At 36.3% G+C, this 21,143-nt stretch overlaps 1 protein-coding gene across 4 annotated transcripts in view; it reads right to left on the bottom strand.

Moving 5' to 3' along the window:
* The window catches only part of UBR3 (ubiquitin protein ligase E3 component n-recognin 3), a 104,398-nt gene that overhangs the window by 69,690 nt on the left and 13,565 nt on the right, over positions 1–21,143 (bottom strand). For all 4 annotated transcript variants that reach the window (XM_084209585.1, XM_084209586.1, XM_084209587.1 and 1 more), the window contains exons 4-13: positions 20,032–20,175; positions 19,386–19,435; positions 16,729–16,795; positions 12,800–12,930; positions 7,374–7,602; positions 4,026–4,205; positions 3,155–3,288; positions 856–942; positions 351–416; positions 173–262 (exon numbers count right to left, since the gene is read on the bottom strand). In XM_084209585.1, the coding sequence (XP_084065711.1) occupies positions 173–262; positions 351–416; positions 856–942; positions 3,155–3,288; positions 4,026–4,205; positions 7,374–7,602; positions 12,800–12,930; positions 16,729–16,795; positions 19,386–19,435; positions 20,032–20,175 (1,178 nt within the window). The remainder of the gene's footprint in view (positions 1–172; positions 263–350; positions 417–855; positions 943–3,154; positions 3,289–4,025; positions 4,206–7,373; positions 7,603–12,799; positions 12,931–16,728; positions 16,796–19,385; positions 19,436–20,031; positions 20,176–21,143) is intronic.

Below are 21,143 nucleotides of genomic sequence, written 5' to 3'. Positions count from 1 at the left end.
TTCTCGGAGTATGACAACTAATGTCCCATTTTTAATTTTGGAAATAGGAAGGGGGAAAAAAATATACCCTAACTACTCAGTATATTGTAGTTATTATTGTCACATATCGCTTATTTTTACATTCCACAATTAAGACATACTTCCTATTGTTAAGTTAGAAGTCTGCCCATACCTGAATCTGAAGTGGGTGAATCATGAGTTTCATCAGCATCTCCTGATCTGGGAGGATAGTATCCAGATCTAGTTCTTGGCATTTAACAGCCTAGAAACAAAAACAAGCATATGCTGTATTGAATGATTACATTCAACAGGGAATTTCCATCTTCTGTGAAATTACAGCATGTGCTTACCTTACTTAAAAACATGGCAAAGTAACGGTGCAGTGGCAAATGAAAAGTAACTTGGTTAGGTGCTGGCTGAAAGTAAAATAAAGGTATTTAATATAATATATTGAAAAAAACAAACATACAAGTATCTTTGGCACAACCATCAAGGACAGTATTTTATAAGTCTTCATTAGATGGACTTACTTTCCACTAACATAGCAGTACTTCATTCCCTTGTCTCTCTGATTATTCAGAAGTTTCCCTCAGACAGGGAAAGCATTGCTTTTAAAACTCACAGCTTAAGCTTGCACCAGCAAATCTAAATCACCAAGACTACAGAAAAAAAGGGTCCCAGGACATAACATTTTAAGTATTAACTACAAACTCTAATTTCAGCAAGGCAATCCGTTTTGATCACTAACTTGAATAGTCAAATTAAGGAGAGGGGGCTGGGTGTAGGGAGTGTGTCAACTTTTAAATTTAACCAGATTTTCACAGTGTTTTGCTTAAATTCACTAAGGATACTTACCTCATCTACAAAGTTGATAGCATCAAACCAGTCTTGAAGTGCTTCAAGGCAATATCTGACAACATTGCGTGTGTATTCTTGTGTTTCCTGCAGTTAAGAGAAACCAGCACACTTATATGAGCCAAAACAGTTTTAAGTGCCATTGTTTTCCTACTACAAATAAATACAATTATTTCAAGAATATTTTTACAGTACACAGAATCATCAAGGTTGGAAAAGACCTCTGAGATCATTGACTGAACAATATGGTATCAACTAAACCACAGCACTAAGTGCCAGGTCCAGTTGTTTCTTGAACACTTTCAGGGATTGGGACTCCACTCCACTACTCCTGGATAGCCCACTCCAATGCTTAACCACTCTTTTCATGAAGAAATTCTTCCTGTTGCCCAACCTGAATCTCCTCTGCTGCAGCTTGATGCCATTTTCTCTTGTCCTGTTGCTGGTTACCTGTCAGAAGAGGCAAACTCCCACCTGGCTACACCCTCCTTACAGGGAGTTATAGAGAATGATAAGGTCACCCCTGAGCCTTCTCTTCTCCAGGCTGAACAACCCCAGCTCCCTCAGATGCTCCTCACAGGACTCACTCTCTAGGTAGCCCCAGGGCCTACTGTTGTTTAATTTACTTTTACCCATAACTTAGAGCTGTAAGCATAAAAGAAAGTCTTTCCATGTAACCAAAAAGGCTTGTAGGCTAATGGCCTACAAGTTCTATCTACTTAAAAGGTCCTTACAGTTGGCTAACACAACACACCCTAAATGATATGCTACCACAATACTGCATAGATTTCAATGGTAAGCAAACCTTGTTATGATTGTATGATGTAACTGTGTAACAATGCCATAAAACTACACTATATTTCAGCTTAAATCATGTTTCAGCACTAGAGGTGTACATTGCCTTTCAGGGGAGAAGCAGTGGTGTGCAAGAAGAAGCAGAAAAGAAGCTAGCTAAATCAAATTGCTCTGTGATCAGCAGAACTTGCAAAGCCTCTTTTCTTAACAGATTTTTCCCTTAATCTTCACTTCACCCTAAACACAGCCTCCAGACTTGCCTCACACTCTCAGGATATCCAATGACACACTTCTCAAAAGGCAGCAGTGCTCAGGCCAGCCAAAAGTTGTGCAAGTGGCAACTATTTCAGTCAGGGACCTTTTCTCATCAGGAAATACAACAGCCACACTCCCATCCTGTTGCCCCACACTCTATGAAGGACAGGCTCTGCTGGCTTTCCCTGCCCTGTGAGACGAGCTTCCAACCCACCAGGTTTCACTAAGTACAACAACTATGCTATGATTTCTCTAGCACTTTCAGATTTATTGATAATGACCAAAAGGCTCAAACATGTGGCTGAAGACATGAATAACAAGACAACTGATGGATGAACTTCTTAAGTAAAAGACCATCCCATCCCTAAGCAAAAATGAAAGGAACACTTCAAACAGCCAAAAGCTGTAATTCGGTTTTCAAAAACCAACTTAGACTTGTAAATTGACAAATTCTTAATGTATCAGTGTAATTTACATCACAAAAAGACTTTTACAACTGCCTGATTCAAACTGTTCTAAAATCACACGGACTGCTTGCACCAGTTTCTCAGTGTGCAGTTCAATCCAGTCATTACTGCCTCAATGACACTAATAATTATCTTAATAAGCTAATTTTGAATACAAGGATTTATTTCACAGAAAAACAGTAAAAAGTATTTTTCATATGTTGGTATTCCTAAAAGCTAATGGATTCTATTTTTGCTGCAACTTAATATATTAATTTACAGTCTAGCAAATAGCAACAATCTTTGCTCTAGTTTGGAGACCATTTGATGTCAGAACCGAAGAGGTTTTCACCTCAAATTGATAGGAGAACCACACAAACCCGTAAATTACTCCATCTCCCATCCTAATGAAGTGTCTACTCACAGACACAGCCAACATTAGAATCACATTAGGATGACTTATGTATATCCATTCCCACTGAACAAAGGCAGAATGACTCAGAGACATTTATCAAGTTCTTCATTAGATTAGAAGTTATTCCATATGTACAGTCATATGAAATGACTGCACACATCCTGAACTTCTAGTCCCAGTACTGGAGACAATAAATTATGTACAAGCATGAATTCTACACTCACTATACACAGAATCCAAGCTGATTGCAGTTTTATGTTATTTAAATAGACAAAGACAGCCAAACCAAAGTCCTTTCAAACACAAAAGACAGTCTTTTCAAGTTTGAGAATTCTAGAATAAGTTGTGAATAAAACTAAGAACCATGACAGGGAAATGTTAGCCTTACCCTAACTTTGCAGTGTGACAGCAGACCCCACATTGGCTGGGCACAGGCTTCCAGCTCAGCAGCAAAGGCAGCATAGTATGTCTGTGATTCAAACTCCACGTGCTCATTTAACTCCCGTTTATTTAAATTCATACCTTCAGAGATTTAAGCAGAGTTATACAACCCAAGATTTAAACAGGGATAAATGGAATGCAGTCTTTTTAGTATTATGCATTTACACACATGTAAAAGCAACTCCATAAAGTGTAATAATCTATTTTATCTAGTGGAAGAATACCTGATAAAACAAAGTTTGAACAGAAATATACCAGAAAAGATAAAAGACTGGCTAATAACTGCAGTCCGTGCTGTTCAGGGGACATGAACTTCTACTTTGATTGTTATTCAGTCAATTAGAACATCTGAATGCTGGTTGTCTTTCTAAGCAAAACATTTATCAGCACTGAGATACACAGTCTTAAAATATTTTTTAATATAATCAAGAAAGTTTTATTTACAGCAACACTTCGGAAAAAGGTCCAGATTTATGAGATTAATTTCCTGTATATTTAAATTTATAACTTCACCAGTAAAACAGTTTGGTTTACTGTTGTGATCTGTACTTTAAGTACAACCTCTGAATTCTTGCACCATAGATCTCAGTTGACTAAGTGTGATGTGATTGCTCTTCAACTACTTCACTCAAAAAAAAGATCCATTAGATGATTTTTGTAATCTGTTTTCTAGAATATACTGTTCTCTTCAAGAAATACAATCCTGGGGGAATGCTAATAGATTAAATATATACATACAGCACTGTAGGGATTTTGCTACAGTCAACACTATCTGCCTTAACATCCTTGTATTAGTACTGATTATAAAAGTCACATACCTTGAAAAAATGATACAAAATTCATCCATGTTACCAAAAGACCATGATCTTCCAAAAATTTCTTTGCCACACTTTGGTGTGAAAGTATGTTTATGAAATCACTAACCAGGGGCCAGTAAGTGTTATTCTTCAGTAGTGCTTCCCCGCAATTCACCACAACATGTAAACTATTCTCTTCATCTAGAGTCAAAAAAATAAAAAAACAAAACAAAAAGAGAAGACAAAATAATTTCTTTAATTTATTAATAAAGTTACAAAAGAATGCAAAAATACCCATTAGGATGTACTGTAATGCTGGGGTCAGACACACATATAGAAAACTGCAGAAAAATGAAATGGTTCTTTCGTGAGGCTGTTTTTTCATCATGGATTGACCTACACAGAACCCACTTAGCAAGAGTCACTTAAACTTTGAGCAGTATCACAACCTCTGGAAAGTAGCACATTAGGAAAACCATCACAGCTATGGCTCTTCCAATATTTTTAATTATTAAAAAACCAAACAATAAAATTCCTATTACAAACACCTGAATTCTACTTCGAATCTGACATAACCCCAGTGAGCAAGGTACCTTACAGCATTCAAGAAGAAATCTGGTGATCAAAACCTACACTGCCATGTTGAGTCTGAAAAAAGCAGAGCAAAACATTTCTACTCTGAATTTGGGACAGAGGGTTTATGCAGCCTGTCCAAGATTGGGGCAGGAGGTTTCTAGAAGAGGAGGATAACAAATTGAAGGGGAGGGAGTGTTTCTTTCCCTCCCACCCCAAATCACAGAAGTTCATCCTCTACATCTGTCAAATAAATCTCTTTGTTTCCTTTTCAGAAGAGAGACTCCTGGAAAGATCAGAACGGAAACAGAATTGGTTCTGGATTCACGATCCAAGTGAAACAACTTCCAGTACCCATGTCAGTTAATATTCTATTTCAACAGAAAGAAGAACAGAAAAACACTTATTAGGAGACTCCAATCTCTGGATGATGAGGTAAACTTGTATGTAGAGTGGTTCTTCTTGGCCTGTCCAAGAACAGGGTAACATCTCTGACTGAATCTGCTGAAGGATTTTGCAAAGGACCAACAATTACACCTATCCCAGTATAGATGAGACAAACCCTAAGTTACTTCAAATGGACACTGGCATTGCCTCTAATTCAGAGTACTCTACAAGCTAGGGTTAATGCAAGGCCACTTAAGAGATTTTCAAGGGATAAATCATTACCAAAATGTTTTCCTTGGGGCTATAAATAAAATCCTTTTCCCACTTAAAGTTCATTATGAGGAAAGTGCTGATAGAGAGGGAAAAACTCTCTACGAATGTATGGACATAAATCTCCTTAGGGAGCCAGTTTATGTATCTATGTTTCTACCCCTCATCCTTTCACACTAAGTGTGAGACAAGTAAGCTGAGTTAGTAACACTTACTAAGTTGGTATCAACACAGGCCAACTGTTTCATTAAAACAGTTTGTCCACAAATACCCTTAGTGAACTGTACATTTTAAACAGCTGTCAGCTGTTCCAAAGACAATTAGGATCTGTGAGCAATGCAAATTAAACATGCTGTAGCACAGACAAGTCCTGCTCCATGTTTTCCTTGCTCCTCTCAAACATGCTTTCTCCACCTATCCATTGGCTGGATTTGTAAATTTTCTCTCATTCAGATACTAAAAACACATTGTTTACAGTAGCTGCACAAACAAAATTCTTCTTAATTTATATCACCAGCATAGACTTCACACTATTTCCAGCATTATAAAAGATAACTTGAACTAAACACAAGATACAAGCCCAAAGAACTTCAAAAGAAGGCCATTGAGAATATGAGAGGGCAAAACCCCAATAACAAATTTTATTATTTCTTTTCTGTCCACTTACAGTATGCCCAACCCCTCATATATAAAGCAGTGAGGGGAAAATGTTGAGAAAACACTGAAAAGAGCCAGACATATCCCAGAGGTGGACTTGGCAGTACTAGGTTTACTGTTGGACCCAACGACCAACATAAAAGTTCCTATAATTCTATAATGGTATCTTAGCTTAGAGAAATCACTGGTGCTGGGAAAAGAGTAATAGAACAGTAGAATAACTGCTCCAAGGGTAAGTCTTTTCTCACACATCTATCTCAAATATATCTAACAATATTTAGCTTACCAGCTCCAGTTTACATCCATTAATTACCAAGAAGAGTCTTCAGAAAATGACTAATCATAGTCACAGCCTTTTTATGCTGTACTGCAATTCTGACCCATTACAGAACCTTACCACCATGCTAGCAACATTCCATACTGACCAAAAAGTAACATTCAAAAGATGGTTAGAAATAGTTTTAAATTACATTCCACCAATATGGTATTTATTTAACAAAAATCACCTGATATACAAACCGTTAAATATTCAGCATTTCCTTTTAATATTGTAACACAGTCTATGTAGGGCAACAGAAAAAGTTTTCATATTGAAGTGCTGCTGAATGAGGACACTCTTGATAGCTAGATGAGTGAGGATTTCCCATTTCTGCACAAGTCATTTTGGCTTAGGTTATACATAGACTGACTCTGTGACAAGAACACTTTGGGAAAAAAAATACAATTTCATGCAGAAGTTTGTGATACTTATTTAGCAGCAGCACTCAGCCTGTCTAGGGGGTACTTTCAGATTCAAACTAGGATAAAGAGGGCTGAGAGGTCTCCAGTCTGTTAGGCACATAAGAGTGTGAATGACAGAAGTCAGAAAGATTCAATTGTGCCATTTTCATATACGGACAGGTAAGACAAGGAGGGTGAAAATAGAACAGCTGTTTTCACAAAAGAAGTTATACAGTCTACAATAGAACAAATTCAAACTGCCACTTTGTCCAACAAAAGGTTGATCAAATTGCTATATTGACAAACCATTAAATTATTCTCCTCTAATTATATCAAGGCAATCACAAGTTTTAAAAATTAAAACAATTTTAAATACTGCAGATAGCTTGTGAAATTCTTTAAAAATATTTTTTAAATTCATATGGGTCCCAATTTATGTATATAATTTTTCATTCAAATAGTTGCTTATGCACTTCACACAACAAATTAAGTAGTAGCAAGGTAATAACCTGCATTCTAAACCATCTAACATTCCTAAAAAAAACCCCATACAAACCAAAGGATGAAATATTAGTATCACTCCTGATAACTACCTTTATATTTCCAGAGTATTCTGAGACTCATCTTCTACTATATATTGCTAGATTCTGTACAGTTTTGGAAAGGCATCAGAGGGGTGGATTGACCACCAAAGAAAGATTAAATTACCTCTATAATAAATTTATTATTCATGGGAAGAAACAAACAAACAACTAAACCTACCTTGCAATTCACTTTTAATAAGGCAACTTTCCATCATGTACAACAGAACAGTGACCATAATATCCAGCAGTTGGCATTCCTCTGTTACTTGGCGTGCTAGTTCTTCATTGCTGAACAACTGAACACTGATATGCACAATTCTATTAGACATGGTGTCTGATTCATGGCTTTTCTTCAGTGTTTTCATAATGAAAGCATAATGCTGAACAAATGTTTTTGTAAAAGCAATCTGCAAATTATAAAGAAATGTTGACATTAATAAGCATCATACAAAACTTATAGCTTTCTTTCATTATAAAATATTCCTTTATGAATGTAAAATCAACATACCCTGGGAAACACCAGTTGCTATGACAAATCAAAAGTGATGACTATTTTCTAGAAAAAGACCAAATGAAAAGACCTATTTATAGGGAAGGGTATCTTAGGCTGCTAATTTTATTACCTTTCCTGAGAATCTAATCTTCTCATTCTATACTTTCCACACTCAAGAAAGCCAACCCAGAAATGTTCAAAGATGGAATATAATATCTCAGCATGCCCATGAAAGTAGTAAAGTTCTAACAATTATTTTATCCTAAATCTGTATATCCTACAACAGGATGTCATAAAATGGTACACTGTGAACACTTAGTTTAGTAGTGCCTTATAAAGCTGCCTTACCACTTGCAGCCGTCTAACCATGAAGCAAGGTTTTAATTTATTTTCAAGCAAAACATTTCTACACTGATTTTCATTTCTACTGTCATAGCATCCTATACTTTTAAAATAAACCTCTAGGGCTTTTTCCTCAATAACTAAATTAATATGCAGCCTTGTTATTCTTCACACAACTGTTAGTGTTTTTTTTAAGCAGATCATTCTTTAAATGCATTGTATGCATATATATATATACGTATAAATCTCAGTACAGTTCTGTGTTCAACTCCATTAGCCTCAAAATGCATTATAAATCAACTTTTTCACTGCACATACATGAACGTATCTGCTAGCTTTGAAATCATTTCTCACTTAGTACTTTAGGTTCTGAATTAACACCATCTGGACTTGCTTGGCTTAGTAAGAAGACAAGCTGTGTAGTGATAAAAATCCAAAGTCTAAATATCCCTTGCCTATTCCTTTTGGAAGTATTAACCTTTCATAAGCATAGAATCAGAAATTCTAAAACCACCCTCAGCAGCCATGCTTTCACCAGACCGTATACAGATCACTACTTTATTTGATCTGCCTTAGATTCAGTGCTCCCATATTTTTATTATGGCACTACCACGTTATTATCACCTAAAAAGTACTTCCAAAAACATGATGACAATTCTGCTGTTAGGTACAGAAACTGGTTCTCCCAGCAAATACCCCCAAAGATAAAGTTGCTGATGCAAGAAACTGAACCAGGGTGAGAATGGGGATATCACTGCAGGAAACACTGCAAGAATACTTAACTTGCGTTCTTATATACCTGGCCCACAGTGATGGAAACCTGTATAATAACTGAAAGTACGTTCCACATATAGCACCCAACAATGGTAACTGTTTTCACCTAAAGCATTTTTGACACAACATATTCTCAATACAAAGCAAAGTTAATACAATACCATTCTGGTATTACACATATTCCCTTCAAATAATTTCCTTTCAGTTAAAGGCTTGAAACAATTTTCATCACTGGCATTAGCACTTATCATCAAGACATTCACACTAACATTAATTACACCCTAATTCACATTAAGCCTCAGACAGAAAATATGTAGCAGGTATTTTAAGTTAGTATATTAACACTGCTGGTAAAAGAGTATACTTTATTTATGTCTTACTTCTTACACTGTATTATGTTCAAATAGGATTTTTGGGTTCTGTGATGAAGAAACTGTTTTACTTGTTTTACACAGCACGCTCAATTCAAGTTGACTGCAAAAACAAGGTCCTTCTCTAAGAACAAATTTTGAATTTTTTTTCTTTAGTTTATATTGGTATGCATCAAAATTTTTTGTGCCTCACTTGTTTACAATAATGAACTTCTGAAAATACTGTAAATTTGCCCTCACTACAGTATAATGGCAGAGACTCTGGAAAACACTTAACTAAAGGAAAGACAGAAGCTTTACTCCTACATTCACTTGCAAGTCAAACAAACAAATACAACCCTTTCCAATTTTGAGAGGAAGAAACTAAACTCATTCCAGAAGTTAAGAAGCTGAAATACTCTGGTAAATTGCAGTCAGCACATGAAACCAGCCATAGCAGGCCAAATCAGTCCACCCACATATCCTTTCTCTCAGTGGCCAAAGCTATATACACAACCAAGGAAAAATATAGAATGCAGCAAGAATGCAATTTCTGTCATAACATGTTTCCAGATACTCAGCTTCCAACCTTCTGCAAGAAATGGTTCCTAAGACACACATGCTTTCTGTGCATCTAATTATCTTCACTGACTTACTCTCCATGATCTTGAGCAGCTTTTAAATTTCTACCTAAAAGTTAATTTTTTTCAGCTAGCCTTTACTCTTGGTGACCATTCAACTTCAATCCCAGAACTCTTTGAAGACTAGCACCAACCCCATGCTTCAGTCAGAACTTACATCTCCCATGTTTATATTCTGAATGCTAAGATGGAAAGTATTTCTGCCAGCTGAATGCTGCACTAAGGTTCCAAAAGAAAAACTGTTCTACAAATTTTGTAGAATAGCATATCCAGGGGTTAGTGAAGTCCTATTGCTGTAATAGCTGCCCCAAGAGTCACTATGGGAGGTGCCTGACACAGCACAGCATTTCTGTTATGTTTGTTGATTCATTATGTCCACCAGATGCTTTTGCATTTTTCAGCAAGGCTCTGCTCTTGGATGATTTACACTCTTCCAGCATCTTCCTGTTTACTGCCAACACATTCTTTGCCTTCTCCTTGGTCACAGGAAAGTCTCTTTCTCGGGCCTTTTGTTTTTCCTCTTGTCCACACCATAACACCTTTAATTTCTTGGAAGCTTCAATAAATTTTTCTTCTGCTCTCTTTTTCTTCACTTGTAAGTCTTCCAAGCTTCAAATGTCAGAGAGTGATGGAAAGGATGCCTCAAGCACAAATCTGTAAGGCAAAGACCACACTTTTTGTTGTGCTATCTCTCTCATTTGCCAAAGTGGAGAGAGAGGGAAGAGCTAGTTAACCCAGGATTTTAGCCCACCCCTTTCAATACCTCTTTTCAGTACTGGCAATCCTGAAAGGGAAATTTGCTTTCCTATTTAAAAAAAAAAAATCTGTTTGACTGAGATTGCTAGTAGTTCAGTGACTGCTATACAGGGCAATGATGGATTCTCATATGCTTATGCTGGAGGTCAGAGATTTCAAAAATTTCAAAGCATATACAGATTGGCAGCTCTGTGCTTTACGTCCAGCTAGCTCCCTTGGTTTACCAGGTATCCAACCTAGCAGAATTCTGCTTTAATGAGCTAAATCACCTCACAAAGAATCAGATAAATTGCACAACAGCAGACAGAGAAAAAATTAGAACAGTACACATAGTGTAGATGGGATGAGAGAAAGTAGCAGAAAGCTGCAAGACCATTTGGAACAGTTTAAATCCCTAGAGGTATTCCTGTTGTTTGAGAATGCAGTAATTAATCAGCAAACAAGCTTTTCTTTCAAAAAAGCTAAATGGAAGCATGTAAGATAAAATATTCCTCTAACTCATCCCAAAATGCTATGTTCTCTCTTTTCCATGTAAAAGGTAGAGCCACTCCTTGTAAATTAACCACAGGCCTCATAAACATGCAGCACTGACAGTTTTGCAACGAAGCAAAGGTATCTTGCAAAAAAAAGTTTAATGCCTCCCTAGTACTGCTATGTAATATATTTCCTGCTCTGAGTTTTCTCTACTACTTAAAAATGCCATTTAGACAACCACAACAATTAAACACCGAGTCTAAAAAAATTCTGAACACTTGGTATTTGTGATTCTACTAAAGCTTTAACATAGGAATTAACTGCTTAATGAAAAAACTACGAAATTGGTAACAAAAAGAACAACCAACCAAAAAAGTTTATAAAAACCTTTCAATCTGAGCATGCAGTATTTGTGGGTAGAAAATTGACTATTTCCAGTTAAAGGTGGCAATCAGTAGAGAGACCAAATACACCATGATCTCCATTCTGAGTGAAGAAAGATAATGAATAAAGAAAGTCACCGAAGACTATGGCTCATTGTCAAAGGAAGAAAGATCCCACAACCATTGGAAGCTGATGTTATTGCATGGTACAGTTGTAAGGGAAACACAGCAACACTTACCAGATTCTTCTGCATGCTGCTAGCAGCTGGGTGTTTTTACAGGCAGGAATTTAGCTGGCAATGGATCAAGAGAACTGGATGTCCATGTGCATGTCCAAATATCAAGAAGAATTCAAGCTTCATAGCAATGGATCACCAGTTAAGGACTTCTAATGTCTCCTCATGTATTAGCTGAATCTAAGACCAAGACGAAATCTATGCTGGTATCCCAAATCGAAGTGGTGTCTTGAGATGGACACAGTAGTGCTCAAGGCCTATATCTTGACTTTTTCTTCCTTGCAAGTTATCTTCATGTCCTTTGTTTTGATGCAGCAATGTTTTAAGGGGGCACAAATACAGTGTTGTCCAATTATAAACAGACATTTTGCAAAAAATCTGCATGCCCAGACTTCAGAATTTCTTGATCTTTTCCTCCCAGCAGGCATTGAGCAGGTCCAAAATATTTGCATGGCTCAAGGGTATGACATGATCAGAGCAAAATGTTAAGCCTGATTGCTATGTATACTAGGTCTTGGGAACATGTGGAGCAAACAACCAAACCTGGCTGCACACCAAGATTTAAAACAGGAAGATGACATCCAGTCTCCACAACTCTGGGCCAGGAGATACTTCGTAGGGACAACTGCAAAACTCTGTAAGGAAGCACCTGGAAGGTTGCCAAAATCACCTAGGGCATAGCTGCAGCAAGAGCACTCACAATGTAATGGCCTGTGTGGAAAAACCATTGCCTACTACAAGAATTGAAACAGGAACGAAATCACTGCAATTATTTCCTAGTCATACCACACTACAGAATCATAGAGTGCTGATCCACGTGTTTTAAGTGACAAAAAACAAATTACAAAGTAAAATAAAAGGAAACAAAATCCAACACATGCAAACATGCACTAACAGACAAAAAGGAAAATGAATCATCAATCAAAATTAATAGTCCTGCTCCAGATTTATCCATCTTGTTTTTTCCACATTGGTTTTCAAATACTAAACACTTAGGAACTTCTTATAAAATACTCAAAACAAGGTAAAAGATCTGCATTATTTTACTGCTTATTATTCAAACATAAGTATACATAGTGTCCTGCAAGGGATAATACACACTAAGTATGTGAATATAAAAAGATACTTAAGTTTGAATTAAATAAGGCCAAGTACCTTATAATCTTGATCTGGTAGCATGTTGAGTAAGAAAGTCACCATCTTCTGTGGAAACTCGTATTTTATTGTCCAAAATAATAATTCTTCTAGAAAACATTTATGCTTCAAAACATCCATGATAGACTGATCTGCATAAAAAGTTGAAGCAGGGCATGTGTAATGCAGTAAGTAATAAAACTAAGAACAATAATAGTGCTGTTGCAGTCATATAAAAATTCAGGAAGAAAAATTTAAGAACATCTTGCTTCATTCTGTAAATAATTTCTTTTAAACACTGGGAAAATGAAGATCACCAATACAGAGTGTCAGTAGCTATAAAAGGAACGTCCCAGAGAAGCCAGTGAAAGTTTTCAGTACAATTCTACCACAAAGTACGAACTTCATTGATTGCAGTGAATCACATCCCCTTACCGTAACAGCTGCACTGAGTATCCTGCATGACAGCAAATTGCACAATATTTACACAACTACTTAACCAAGGGAAACACTGCAGACTACTACTAAACTGAAGTTAAAATACCAAAACAAAATACAATTTATGAGTAAGTGATTAATGCTATTACCTAAACAACACTTTACCAAGCTTTAAAGAAAATAAATAGAAGCAATAATGTATCCTTTACTCTTACTTTCAAAGCAATACATGCACTGATTGACCAACCACTAAGTTGTTTGCTGGGGTTTTTTAATACAAAAATTACCATAATCAGATAATCAGGAGGCACTAGCTCCTGATGGTAGCAGGAGAGACAGTCTCATCTTTCCCCTTTTCTGCCCATTCCCTCTGCCCCCTTACTCATACTGATAGTAGATTCCTGTGGGGGAGCTACATAGGAATCAAGTCCAGGATCTTTCCATTTTGTCAGCTGTGTTTTCAAGCAGATCAGTTTCCTGATTGCAAAGCTGCAATCTGACCTTTGCTAGAAAAAAATGCATTAAATGATCACTTGATAGAGCATGAATCATATTAACTCTGATTTTAAAAAACTAAAATATAAAGAGTCTTTATAATCATTTTTCAAGAGGTTGAATATTTATGCTTTACAACAGGTGGTGTTCACTCCAGTAACATATGAGTACTAAAGAAGAAAGTAATAATACTACTACTTCTCTATACCTAGAAATCAACTACACCTGAGGATATCTAACTCCACACAAAATCACATATTCCAACAGGAGTGTATGAAGTGCTCCCCTCTGCACACGTGCAAAAGTATTTACACTGAACATCATCTGGCCTTGAAGATTCACATCTTCATTGAAGTGTGACAGCTTTAGAGACTGCACTGGATAGCTTTGTGCCTATTCTAGGCAAGACAGACATTTGTGCTCTTCCTAAGGAGGAATTACCTCAATTTTCCACCATTACCAAGTGCCAGAGTTCCCCCAGGCAAGTAACCAATTTTCCCAGACTTAAATTTTAGGGTTCTCCTCAAGACTCAAGCAAGTCACCAAAAAAAGGAATATGTTTTATTCAATATATTTGACAAGCACTGATATAAAACATTACCTTCACAGAACCAGAAAAGATATTTTAATATAACAATATTTTGTAATATTAATAAATAACAAACTAATTTGTAAGGTATTACACATCACCTACAGCAACAAACATATGAAGCTCATTTATGTTCTCTTCCTCATCTCTTGTTATGAAGTTGCATGTGTGATTTGACTGCCCACGAAAGCTTGGTAACCATGCAAGACTGAAGTCCTCTGTCCACAGAACAGAGAACACAAGTTTAGTTACATGCCAAGTGCTTCTGAGTGAGAACACCAGGCATGGAGATGACATAGCACTGTATCTGTCACCGAGTGTGCAGCTTTCTCTGACACAGAGCATAGGTGAACAGTGCATATCCAATACTTCAAACAGCAGTTTCAGGCAGGGACACAACAGTACACATCTGCTTACACCTGCTATATAATTTGAGTAGGCAGAATGCTCTTAACCAAACCTGGAAAATTTATCAAGAACACTGGGACTAATGTTTCCACTCTTCTGAAAAGCATCACTAGATTTGACATTTATTTTTTAAAAAATAGTGACTCTGGGTTTAAAAAACATCTGGTATTTCAGATGGATGCAGGATGAGGCTTTAAAACAAAGTAAAAAAAAATTCTCAGTACTCAGTCTCATACCCCTATGACTGAACCTCAGCCTAAAAACTGTACTTTCTTTAAAGAAATATTTTATTCTTTCTTTGTGCCACAAAACACCTCACAGAGCGTTGTAAATATCTCTCTGGAATATAAGATGTAGCATTCCAATATACCCCCAGTATATAACCCTCAATGAAGACTGTACCACTGCAGAGCTAGGATGGGATAGGGAGTTTGCTTATATGGAAAAGGTAAATCTGTTTTTATTCAATACTCAGTTTTCCAAAATTTCCTTTTTATACCCTTATTTTATACCCTATTGGACATAAAATATGAATACTGAAAACTTTAGAAAACTATTGATATTTAATAAAAACAGATACTTACCCTTCCCCCCTTGGCAGTCTCCCTCCTCTGGGGCAGATATTAGGAGCTATCAATATCATGGTCATAGTCCATGTTGGGATGCCTCAGAGGAGGAAGACTACAATCCTGGGGGAAAAAGGAAATGTGGAATTCAAGTATCACTTATCCTGAAATGCCACTGTTGATATTGGTTTTCTGATCAGGATGCTTCTAAATCTGGGCTTCCTCCCTGCCTCTTTCCCTAATTAGTTACTATGCATCAGAACAGCAGCATTTTTTTCTTGTGTTACCGGACTCTAACTCATCTTTTAGACAAGCTAACAGCCTCTTAAATCCAAGTAAGAGAACCTTCCTTGGATGCCTCTATGTTTCCTGCATTTCTCCAAAACTACTGCCTCTTCCACATCTCTACCACAATCTTTCTCATGCCATTTTTAAGAGCACCTCTAAACAACACTGTTGCTAGAACATTTAGTTCTCTGCTTTTTCAGCTTTCTCATAATTTTTTCTTCAATCTGGAAACACTAGAAACAATCAATCTTACTTTCCCATACTCCTCACATCATACTATTTCATTGATTCATGAACCTCTGCATTTAAAACTCAGGCTCCGAACTTTCATTCCAGAGACCTTCCCGAAACTTTATTCCAACTTTCACTACAATTCCTCTACCCAAATATTCTTTTCTCAAGGCTTTCAATTCTTTGCACTTCCTATGTCAGTCTCCTCACACTCATAAAAAAAAAACTATAACCGAAAAAGTCTTCTTTATTTAACAATAGCATTTAAATATTATTAAACAATTTTTAGCACAGAAACATGTCAAGCACATAATAGAACTACCTTGTCTAGCCTATGGTTACTCTTGAATTAAAACTTGCACTGACCTCAATGTGAATGCTACTCATGTTGGACTAGAAACAGCAAAAGGGACTAATTTCAAGCTAGAAAAAACAATGGAGTGGTTTCAAGAGAGACTTCATTCAAGTATTTTACCTTAAACATTGATAAACTAGAAAAAGACCAACCAGAACCACAAAGAATCATTCTTGCCTGGCTGCAAACACAATCATACTACACAGTGGCACAATAAAAAAAATTTGTTAAGAACAGATACATCAAACGATACATCAAACGATACATCAAACACCTGTTTTGAAAAGCTATATTGCAGCCTTGATAGGCACACAGTGAAAACTGAATGAATTTTTGGAGGTCAGCTTACAACACAGAGGTGACAAAATGGTCAGAGTCCCAGACAGAGGTACTCACTCAAGGGAAATCTAATCTGCCAATTACCACATTTTCACTTGCTACTCATTTTTAGATTTTGCTATGTTTAATACCTGTCACATGCAGCACTACAGCGCTTGGGAAGTGAATTGAGTAACTCTGGATATTTTTAAGACAAACAGAAAGCAAACATGATAAACTGAGATCAGTACTTTATAAATACCTTTGGTGGTGCTGCTTAGTTTCACCCTCTTGCGCTTTCCCACACCTTGGCTACCATCCTGGTCCTCCTGGTGTAGAGGAAGAATTTCAAAAATTGACAACCATATATTTAGAAACTTATTGCCAAGAGATTGCATGCTCTCAAAATTCTGGTTTGACTACCAAACTAAAACAGAGAAGCCTTCAATATATTCTTAAAAGAAAAACACTTTTACTGTTTACAGGAATCACGCATTGTGTGCAACCCTTCAGAGAAAAACAATTTTTTAAATTGTCTTTTTCCCCCTACAGGAAGACATCATCCACATTTATTTCATTTATTTTGTAAGGTTAGTTACCTTGATTTCTAAAACTGATTGCTACAAAAGTTTAACACTACAAAATTTCTAACCTTTGCACATCTAAGATTTTACCTTATCCACTTGTAGGGTTTGTTGGGTTTTGTTTCAGAGAAAAAATATCAGCGAACATAATGTGTATCAAAGTTGGCAACATATATAATTAGCTATATACCTTCTAATCAATTTAAAGTTTTGATGCAGGAATAAAGTATTTTTGACACCTATACGAGACCAATTCTAACTGCTTGTTCCCTACAGAATAACAGAAACATTTTACACAGGCACTTGTCATCTGAAGCTTTCAAGGTACTCCACAAACTAAACAGCAATGGTTCCAAAATGTAATAGAAGCTAAAAACATCACCACCACCACTTCACAAAACCTAACACTGCATCTTAAAGAAGCACACGACATCACAGGACTATACTAAATGTTGCACGGATCTTTGCCAACACTGGTAGTCCTAATGAAACCAGAAATAAAGATTCTTACTGGAGCTAATAAAATGAGATATAATTAATACAGATATCTACTGTTAAAAATAAGTACTCAGTACCTTCTCCCCTAAGCAAATGCCATGCTTTACTTCCAAACTTCTCTGGAACGATAAAGAACCTGAATCTCAAGAAGTAACTATCTTTCCTTGAGGAAGAAGATTGTTCACACTTTATATCTAAGGACTGACCACAAGTATGGTGTAAATGACAGGTCTGATTTTGTCTAGCCTTTAATTTCCTCCACCTGAAAATTCATTTTAAGATGGACACACATTTGAATACTTAGGCATCCTGTGGTCATTGTGAACACAGGGTACCTTTGGTACTTCCATCAGGAATGAGTCACTAAGTTCTCAGGATGTTGCCACTGCCCAGTCCCCAGTCAGAGGGGCCATGTATTCTCAAGAAAAAAAATCAGACTTGATGGGATATTACTATGAACTGCAGGACTCTGCAACTCAAGTCCCCTACCCTGAAAAAACCATCAGTAAAGAAATTTAATTACTTATTTTATAATCTTTTTCTTAATCGTGAGCTGCTTTACAAATACAAATTACTGAAGAGGAAGTTCACACCTTTCATCCAAAAGTCAAAATAGACTGTGCAGATGGAAAGCTGAAATGCTTATCAGAAAAATAATATTCCTCTCCTCTGTACTCCCATATGAGTTACACAGGGCATTTAGAGTTTGTTTTTAATACCTGACTATACTCTCTTAGAGCAGAGTAAAACTATGTTATTAATTAATGCTATTAATTAAGAAATAATATGCTATTAATTAAGAAATGTGGCAAGAGTACACTTTTAACAGAATTTTCTTCCACCAGTATTTAAAATTAGTGTAGAAAGGTTAAAAATGTTCTTTCATACCAAGATCTAAAGGTAGCATTGTTTCACAGATGGAACACTAGATTACAAAATTTACATAGACAACAAATCAGAGCAGTGCTTTTTCAGGGAACTAAACAGCTTGGGAAAGTTTTGCACCGTTCAGTACTTTCGTTTACTTCTACAATAGTAGATGGTTCTAAGTAAAAGATTAATCTGAAGGATGGCTGTTATTTCTTATGCTTTCCTTTCTGCAAAAGGAGAAAAAAGGCCCTCTCTAAACCTGTCCTGCTGTTCAAGATTTTATGTTCCAAGGAATCAAATGAAACAGAGTCCATGAATGCTTTTGCCACAGTGAGGGAATGATGTTTTTATATGGGATATCTCTTTACATTATTTGAAGTCTGTTATGTTACCCTACCAAAATGTCTGCTGAGGCTTACTAGGTGAAATTAGGTTTTAAATAGTTGAGAAAATTGATGAAGTTACTCTACCAGAATTTAACTTTCTTCCACTTATTTATTAAAGTTCAACCTCAAATGAGATTCTCTCCTTTTTGCTCCCACTCCATATGTTTGGTAAGTAAGGTCAAGTCTACACATGGGAATTTATCTACAGAGAAATTCTCACTGCTGCTATCACCAGTTCAGCTGGATTCTCAAGTGCCAAAAACTGCTAACACCTGCTCTAAGTTTGCTTTAATCAAGCCCAATGTACTTGATAGTGATTTCTGGAATACCTACACAGGTTTCTTCTCCAATACACACATAAATTAAACTGGAACAGTATTAGCAAAACTCAGGATTTTTCAAGAGGTCCTTAGTAAATCAAAGGCATGAGATCTATTCCTTTACACCGCCATTGCTCCTAATAACTAAAATTGGGACAATGTAGGGCAGATATATGTAATGAGATTTGTGGGATTTGGCTACAAGCATTCTCTCCCTTTAATATTCTGTTGCAGTTCATTACACTCTTTAAAACGTCTCACCTCATCTGAAGAATCCCCTTGTCCTGGTGTTGCCGTACCACCTGCCAAACCTTTTGAAATAAAAAAGTTCAGAGATTCATTTCATAAGTCTTATATTGAAAAGACAGTATTTTAAGATATTTAAGCCAATATGAAATAGAACACTACATTAATCTTCTTTAAAAGATATATAGCAGTGGACAGAAGTTGGAGTAAGAATTCCAAGCAATACAAAACCAGGATTTGCAAATCCATGCCATTGCAGTACTTCAATGTGCTGTGTTAACAAACACTCTTTCAGAAATTGAATAAAAAACTCTGATGGACTTCTGTTAATAACAAAGTAAAATCCACAGAATCTTCATAAGAAGAAGTGCTGTGCACTTTGTTGCAGTGGCAAATTTTCACTATGAGCAATGACATCTTGCCTACTCAAATTCCACTAATATTATGACTGGAAAAATGGTGCTTAGCATTTTAGCAACAAGAAGTTAACATGCTTGGCTTTGATGATAGAAGTAAAAGTCCTGTAATTTGGTAGTGCAAAAAGTAACAGGTAATTCCCTAAGTTTCATTAAGATTAGCTTTCTTAAAAATAAACCCAAAGCAGTTTATATAAAACCCAACAATAATCAAGTCTTCTCTTACAATATTTTTCTACACAAACCTTGAACAGATAATGTGCTAGTTCCAGCTCCTTGTTCCTGCATATTACATGCAATTTTATCCTCAGGAAATGCCAACCCAGAGCCTTTCAAAGCAATGAGGTACTTTTCATGACTTTTCTTTGCACATGCATTCTCTCCAACACCTTGAATACATACATAAAACAGTATTAAAGCACAAAAGCAGCTCCTTGGTTTATATACTTCACACTTTATGCAAGCAATCTAAAAAATGGCCCACAATGTTTTAATTTAATAACACATATTATCCATTTCAAGAGTCCAGATAAGCATGTCTTACTTCCCATTCCCTTTCAGAATTTCTGTATCAGGAAATCCATCACATATAGGAAAGAGAAATAATTAAATTACTCCCATTTGAGTACTATGACAGGAGAGAGAAAGGAAGGAAAGAATAAAGAGAACTGCCCCTGAGGCAGCTTTACTAAGTGCTCCTCCTTTCAAATAAAGATTTGGGGATTGCCTGTTTTTTAACTAGCTGCTGCCCAAGCCAGTTATGGCAATTTAAAACTACAATAATCACTATTTGTTCTGTACCTATAAAAAGGACTCCTAATCACAAGAAAACAACATGGAGTTAATTTACACTAGGGGTTTGGGGTTAGTTGTGACTGGCCAACATTTTCAGATTCATTGTGATTTGGTACAGGATTGAACAAATAATGGGGGCGATGGTGAGGGCAAATTTTAAGAAAAAAAAAATTAAAAAGGCTTTGCACCAAAATGCAGGACAGACAACGGCCTTTTGCCACTCAGGTCTCTTCCAGTAACCTCTGTGAAAGTAGATCCCAAAATGAGTTAGACATATTCCACTTCAAATAACCTTGTTATGACTAGTTTGGAAGTACTAAGCTAGAATGAATTTCTAATAAAAACTTTTCTGAAAATATGTTTATTTATACATTTATTTGGGACACATTTATTTGAGATGTTTGCTCTTACAGGTCTTAATAACAAATGTTTCTAATAACAAATGTTTCTAATCACTCCTGAGGCTCACCCTCCGATCAGTGTAAGAGCCTTAAAAATACACTTTTTTCTGTCTTTTGAGATGTCAAATAAAAACAGGCAGAAACTGAAGTTATGAACAAAA

Source organism: Fringilla coelebs (genome assembly GCF_963513975.1).
Source record: "Fringilla coelebs genome assembly, chromosome: 7".
NCBI lineage: Eukaryota > Metazoa > Chordata > Aves > Passeriformes > Fringillidae > Fringilla > Fringilla coelebs.
The sequence above is the reverse complement of the archived record's forward strand: the minus strand, read 5'-3'. Positions and strand labels throughout refer to the sequence as shown.